We start from the raw sequence: 7,911 nt of genomic DNA, 5'->3' as shown, positions 1-7,911 counted from the left end.
TTATATCCCACCACCTCAATTAGTTTACACCCAGCAAAATTAATTATACAGCAGACAGGAACAATCACAGAACCAGACAGAGATTATACAGACAAACAACAGCAAAGTGGGAACTATAATGACAAAACAATACAGAAGTGAGGATTTCACATCCCAGCTATTGATAAGTGAGTTCTTGCCAGACAGGATGCTATCAAACTAAGTTTCCTTTTACATTTTCTAGGCACTTCCCTTTCTCTGGAGGTGATAGGAATACAATCCTGTCCTGATAGTGCCTAACAGCCCAATAGCACCTTATTTCAATGTGACTAGTTTGGAATGTGAGGATGTGACCGGTCGCTTCCCAGCTTATGGCTGCCTCTGCTGCTTAGCCAAAGGCCTTAGCCTAAGAACAGGGCCTCAGACTGTCGCAGTAAGAGAAGGCCCTTACACTGGCAGACAGTGGTTTTGATTCTTTCTTTTATACCTCTATCACTAGCCAAGTGATAAGAATACACCTAAATTCTTAGAGTACAGGCCTTTATAGACAGGCCTGAATATCTATATCCTAACACTCCACCCCTTTTTTTTTGCTTTTTCTTTTGGGATCCTCCTGCCCAGGTATCCCTGGAAAAGCATAGGACATATGGCGACACATTTCCTGATAGGGCCAGGCATCAAGGTGGAAGGTGTCGATATTCCATTTGTCCCACTGCCCCTTGTGTAGTATTGTGCCCTGCACCTTCTCTCGTACGGGCATACCACACCTATTCCAATTAGTGTTCCAGACTTCCCATTAGAGTGGGCCTGAGAAGGTTGGGTCCGGGTTGTCTAGTACACTGCAGGGTTTGGAGGGCTTATTACATTCCTAATAGGTTATCTCCCTATGCAACGTAACACAAGTACAGTTAACAATACAAAATCCACAGCAACACCGAGTCCTGACCACTGCAGTATGGTCCAACATCCGAGACACCCCCAAAATACTGCCTCTCCTCCTTCGATGGGATCACGATCTTGTGTCCAGTTGCTGGCAGTTGCAACAAGCTGCTCCTTCAAGTTTTGTATGCTTTTGTCCATATCACAAGTCCATTGAATGTTCACAGAGAAATGGGATATTATCCAAACCAGCTTGACCACTTGGTATGGAATCAGGCAGTAAGCCCTGGCTTATTCACAGCAATAAGATTCACAGATCCATTTGTGCACCAAAGTCCATATAGCAGCATGTAGATGGGTGTAGTTTGGTTATGGGCTGGTGTAATTGTGCCCCCAGTAATATGTACATTCCCAGCAGAACACCTTATACACAGTACACCCAATTGTCCACCCCTTGCATAGGCCATTGATCCCGCTCCTCTAGTCATAGCAGAGGGGCACATCCAAACATCTTCTATTAATTTACACTATTTTACACACACCCCCATTGATTTCCCAGTGAGCTCCTCCCCTTTTCATTATTTCCATAGGGCTTGTGGGGGCCACCTTAGTTGCCATTCCATTTCCAGGTACCACGGTAGCTATTACACAGGTGCTGGCCTCCTAGTTGAGAATTTGCATTCCCATACACATCTTCCCCCCCAAGGCCAGCCTTTGGAAGCCATCCCCCACCCACATCATGAGGTTTTCTGTTCATTAAAACACAACAATGCTAGCAACAAGACAAACACCACAGACAAACAACATAAAACATAGATCCATGGTATTCTGGGTTATTTTTCCCGCTGGCGCCAGCTTGCTTGTAGAGTGTCTGAAAAACAAAAGAAACAATTTCCTTCCCCATGGTGGGGACAGATTATTGCTTAATAATAACACCACTTTCTTTTACAAATGTCCTTGCTACTTGCAGGAAAAAACAGAAGAATTACCTCCAGACTGTCCTTATTTTGTTCTATAGTCAGGCTAGTGAATTACCTCACTCACTGGTCATTTATGAAATTCATGAGATGGTGTACCTCAGTTTCCCCTCTTGTACAACAGACCAAGTTTGCAATAGTTTCTCTGCTGTACCAAGCTTTAAGTTTATTCTCAGGTAATAGCTGAGACACAGCTTCAGATTTTAGCACTGTACACACACACACCCCCCTTAAGGTTAACCTGTCCCCCTTATTTTCAGGCTTAACTTGTTTTTTTCACCTCCCTTTCCTGAAGGGCCATAATCTGAGTCTTCTAGTAGCTTGTTTGCTGACCAGATGTATTCAGTTATTTGCAGCTCCTTTGTGCCCATCAGCTAGGTAATTTGCATTTACACACAGAGGCTTACTAGCTTGCTTTTGGATCCAAAGCTGTTAGCAGCTCAGACACTGTCTTAAAAGGGAAGCATTTTACTTCCACCAGAGTTCTGATCACTTTCCACTTTCATCTCCTGCTCCAAAACACAGCGATCTGGAAAAGAAAACACGACCTATTGTGGCTCCTTTTGGAGCCCTATTAGGATTTTAATGAAGTACCATGTTTTATTTGCATTTCTTTTACTCCTTTTCCAATATACACTGCACATGTCCTGGGAAAATGCAAATTCCTTCCATATAGTTTAACCTCCATAACATCATATTAGCCAAATTAATTTTACACAAGGTATAACTGCCTCCCCCATGCCTACAGAGTTTTCATGCAGAACCCACCAAAGCAACAATCTGATCCCCCAGAGCCATCCCAAGGCTCAGTGTTCCCATCATTCCTCCCCTTTTCCTTTTCTTTTACCTGTGCGCGCACACACAAAATTCTGTTTTGCCTAACATCCCTTGCACTGTGATTACTCTTTTTTACACAACTGTACCCCGATTACACTTCCATCTTGTACAACTAGACACAACTAGGGGCAGCCAAGTTAAGTTCCAAAAGAAACCTCTTCCATCCTTTAGTGATTTTGATTACATTACCCAATAGTCAAATAATTTTGCTCGGATTCTCTCTCTGCCTGCTGCCTGCAGCAGTCCCCTATAGACCATTTCTGTGGGAAAAGGGCCCATTTTCCCTCAGAATAGCCATAAAGGCTTCTGGGGACAGAAGCGTAGTGGTGATAGTAGCCACTCTACCTGACCCCCTTGGAAAATTTAATGACCAAGCTTCCATCCAATGTGACTGCACAGAGTTGCACATACAGTTACATTTATATAACTGGGTTTTATCATTAAACAAAACTTCCTTCTTGACATCTCACATAAGTATCCAAAGTACCCTCCATTAAAACTTCAGAAAAACAAAAGAGTGTGGAAAGGCAGGTTGCACTTTGAAACTTTTTTTTTTTTTTCCTCCACTCCCCTAGGACCAAGTCTCAGATCCAGTCTCTAAAGGTGGTCTGTTAACTCTGCTTTTGACCTTAAACCCTTTTGTGCCAAATCATCTTTAACTACCCCTAACTAATTTACAACCCTTCAGCAGCCCTTGCTGAAGCAGCACCAAACTTGAAAGATTACTGGCAGCTTCCCATAATGCTGCCCTTACTTCAAACCTCTCAAGCAGACTGAAGTGCCTCTTTTCCCTGGGAGGCATTCAGTCCCCATGGGCAGGGACCTTCTTCCCCTACCCATATACCAAGGAGGGTGGGCTCCTCAGCCACCCCCCATACCTCTGGGTCCCCTAACAATTCCTCCATTTCCTTTTTAATCTTATCCCAGGTTGACCCCTGTACCTGGTATGGGCCCTGGTCCTCCCTTATCCATTTATCCAAAAAATCCTTTACCCTGGCTTGCCAGAACCCGCAACTACCATCACGAGAGTTCGCGATACCCCCTCCAAGCAGCTGCGCGGACTGTTGGGGAGGGGGACTTACAGGCTGCCACTCACCTATCCAATGTGATGCATCCGAGTCACGGCACCAATATGTTAGGGGGCTTATTCCTTCACCCACTTACTTCCCTGGTCCTTCTCGCATGAACAGAGAGCAACAATACCCGAAGTCCAAAGGTGCAAACAATTCAATGTTTATTGGGGTGAACTTCCAGCAAGCATGATTCCAGTTTCCTTCCTTAGTATCCTCCTTCCCAGCTCTGACACCACAAAGCCTTACACCTGTGTCCCTGTTCCCATTCCTGCCCTTAGCCAAACATGATTCCAACTTCCTTACTCCCATTCCCTGTTCCCATTTCCCCCTTTAGCAAAACATGATTCCAATTTTCTTACCCCCATTCCCTGTTCCCATCTCCCCCTTTAGCAAAACATGATTCCAATTTTCTTACCCCCATTCCCTGTTCCCATCTCACACACCCACATGCCCACCCCCACCCACACCCCGTCACTTCCTCATTGACTACAGATTATATAGTAAAACTTGAGTTCTGCTTAGCTATACCTTAACCAATCATTTTCCTGAAATTTAACTAACCAATCCTAACATATTGTAACATGATTATGTAACCAATTATATCCCACCACCTCAATTAGTTTACACCCAGCAAAATTAATTATACAGCAGACAGGAACAATCACAGAACCAGACAGAGATTATACAGACAAACAACAGCAAAGTGGGAACTATAATGACAAAACAATACAGAAGTGAGGATTTCACATCCCAGCTATTGATAAGTGAGTTCTTGCCAGACAGGATGTTATCAAACTAAGTTTCCTTTTACATTTTCTAGGCACTTCCCTTTCTCTGGAGGTGATAGGAATACAATCCTGTCCTGATAGTGCCTGACAGCCCAATAGCACCTTATTTCAATGTGACTAGTTTGGAATGTGAGGATGTGACCGTTCGCTTCCCAGCTTATGGCTGCCTCTGCTGCTTAGCCAAAGGCCTGAGCCTAAGCACAGGGCCACAAACTGTCACAGTAAGAGAAGGCCCTTACACTGGCAGACAGTGGTTTTGATTCTTTCTTTTATCTTTATCTTTATCTTATCACTAGCCAAGTGATAAGAATACACCTAAATTCTTAGAGTATAGGCCTTTACAGACAGGCCTGAATATCTATATCCTAACAAGCATGTAAGCCTCTCTGCTGATCCCCCTCCCTTCGGCCCTCTCCGGCCATTGGATCCACTTCTCTGGGTTGGAGCCAAAAGGCATCTCCCTCTTATGTTGCTCCTGCCTTCTTTCTCACCATGCAAGGCCCAGTGACAGGGGTAACAATGGTAAGATCTCACTTCTGCCACATTCCTAGAGCCAGTTGGGAGTTTTCCATTGGGATGATGTTCTGGTAGAACAAACCTTTCTCACAACATTTTAGGGAGGAAATTTTTATTTGCCATTGGAGAAGTCAAAAGGACAGCTTCCTGGCTATCCTCTTGGGAAGCGAGTGCCAATCTCGTCTTCTACCGACAGATAGAAAGTGAAATTGGGAAGAGCCTGCTTGGCGGGTGGCCAGACAGCCAAAAAAATCCATTTTGGTTTTCCCAAAATGAAATGTTTCAGAATTTCTGTCCCACAAAGTATTTTGAGATGTTAACTTTTTGTCCTGAGTTAGGATGGTTCTTTTTTTGAAATCTCAACATTTTCCATAGGAGAGAAATTCCATTTTCAGGCCAGCTCCTCTCACTTCTATTTATTATTAAATCATGAAACTCATCCTCTCAGTTAGATTCAGTGAGGAATAACTTTCTGGCATATTGTCTTCCTCAGGGTGTTCTTCACCTCCTTGTTCCTCAGGCTGTAGATCAGGGGGTTCAACATGGGGATCACAAGGGTATAGAACACGGACACCACTTTGTCGTACTCTGATGAGTTGCTGGATGTGGGTCGTAAGTACATAAAGAACAGAGCCCCATACAGTATGGACACGGCCATCAGGTGGGAGGCGCAGGTGGAGAAGGCTTTACGTCTGCCCTCGTTGGAGCGAATCCGCAAGATGGCCACCATGATAGAAACATAGGAAACGAGGATGACCAGGATCGTGCTTAATGCAGCTACAGAAGCAAAGAGGAAATGCACTGTCTCATCCATGCGAGTGTCAGAGCAGGAGAGTTTCTGGAGTGGAGGGAGGTCACAGAAAAAGTGATCAATGATATTGGGACCACAGAAGGACAGGCTGAACAAAGAGCCTGTATGCACAGTGGCATTAATGGAGGCATAGAAGTATGATGCAGCTACCAGCTGTACACAGACTTTCCTGGACATAATGAGTGTGTACATCAGTGGCTCGCATATAGCTATGAATCGATCATACGCCATCACAGCCAGAAGTAAACCCTCAGAGTTCACGGAGAAGGAGTGAAAGAAAAATTGCGTGGCACACCCAGCAAAGGAAATGACTTTACTCTCTGCTAAGAAGTTCACCAGTGCCTTAGGGGCAATAATGGAGGAGTAAGTGATGTCTACAAGGGACAAGTTGCTGAGGAAAAAATACATGGGGGTGTGTAGCCGCCTCTCAATCCTGATTAAAGAGATCATGCTCAGATTCCCCGCAAGACTCATGGTGTAGATAAGCAAAAACATCCCAAAGAGGACAGCTTGCAGTGATCGGCTGCCTTTGAATCCTAGAAGGATGAACACGGACACTCCAGTGTGATTGCCATGCGCCATGTATTCCAGATGAGATCAAAGCTGTTGGGGTAGAAGAAAGAAACACAGCCAAGATAAAGCTTATGATTCAAAATTAACCGTATGGGGCTGGTTGGTGGACACCACCATTGTGAAATACAGTAGAAAGCCAAGATACACAGCCAGAACAGCATAACTTATTTTTTGTAACATTTGAAAACTTAAAATAATTTCATGTGCGTCTGTATAATTGCCAAGATTTTACTCCTTTTAAAGAAAAGAGATGATAAAATAAAATAAAATTGAAAATTCTGAAGTGATCTTTCTAAGTCTGCATCCCAAGCAGGCATTGGCATTTGCTAATATCTCTTCATGGTATTATATGGCTAGGCATGATTTGAAAGGATGTAGAGAAACTAGAAAGGATCCAGAGAGGAGTGACAAAGGTGATCAAAGTGATGGAATGCAAGCCATGTGAGCAAAGGCTGAAGGAACTGGGTATGTTTAGTTTGAAGATGGCTATCATATCCCTCCTTAATCTCCTCTTTTCCAAATACTTGAAAGGCTGCCATAAAAAAGTTTCAGAAAAGTTGCTCTGTCTTGCCACAGAGGGTAGGACAAGAGGCAATGGGTTCAAACTACAGCACAGATGATTTTAATTAAACCTCAGGAAAAGCTTCCTAACGGTCAGAACAGTAGGGCTATGGAACAGATCTGCCAAGGGAGGTTTTGGAAGCTCCTTCACTGGAGGTTTTCGAAAGGAGGCTGGATCGCCATCAGTCTTGGGTTGGTCAGAAACAATTCCTGCATCTTGGCTGGGGGTTCAGCTAGAACACGACCCATGTGGTCCCTTCTAACCCTATGGTTCTATGATTCTCTGAACTCTGCAACAATCTAATATAGAGCAGAAACGTGGATGAGGTGTTTGAAAACCAGCCTTATATTGCAGCAGCAGCATCCTTCCATAATTAAATCATCAGTTAGGAACCAGTATATATTTATGACAAGTCAGCCAAAACCTCACATTTGGAATAAAGTTCCAGAGTAAATTCAACAAAGACAATTATTTTGGATAAAACTAAGTTAATATTCACAAAGGGGGGTGTTCACATAACTAAAGGAGGTATGAATGAACAGCAGAGTTCAACAAAGGGAGGCTGTAGTTAAAGCATGGTTGAAAGAAGCTCTCACACCCATTCTGGCCCCTGGCACTAGCATGGAACTGGTCTAAGTCAGCGGGAAATCAGAAGCAACACGAGTGGGTTTGGTAAAGATCACCATTCAAGAGAAAAACAATCTTCTGAACAGTGATACAAATACCCCCCTCTCCCCCCCCGTCCATGTGAGCATATCTATGTGAGATATGTGGCAATATCTGATCACCCTCCCTCCTCGCCTGGTGTCAGAGGCCAGGCTCCAGTGTGGGTCTGAATGTCTACACAGCTATTTTTTGCCCTGTAGCGCAAGCCACACAAGGCAGAATCAATTGACCTGACCTTGAAGACTCTCTG

General features: G+C 44.0%; 1 protein-coding gene across 1 annotated transcript; it reads right to left on the bottom strand.

The window, feature by feature from the left end:
• Positions 1 to 5,503: 5,503 nt before the first annotated feature.
• LOC140913744 (olfactory receptor 5AP2) lies at positions 5,504 to 6,445 on the bottom strand. Its single transcript, XM_073350542.2, has one exon. The coding sequence runs from the start codon at positions 6,440 to 6,442 to the stop codon at positions 5,504 to 5,506; it is 939 nt and encodes a 312-aa protein (XP_073206643.1). The 5' UTR covers positions 6,443 to 6,445.
• Positions 6,446 to 7,911: the final 1,466 nt, after the last annotated feature.

Source organism: Lepidochelys kempii, chromosome 6 (assembly GCF_965140285.1).
Source record: "Lepidochelys kempii isolate rLepKem1 chromosome 6, rLepKem1.hap1, whole genome shotgun sequence".
NCBI classification, from domain to species: Eukaryota; Metazoa; Chordata; order Testudines; family Cheloniidae; genus Lepidochelys; species Lepidochelys kempii.
This window is presented reverse-complemented; position numbering and strand designations above follow the sequence as displayed.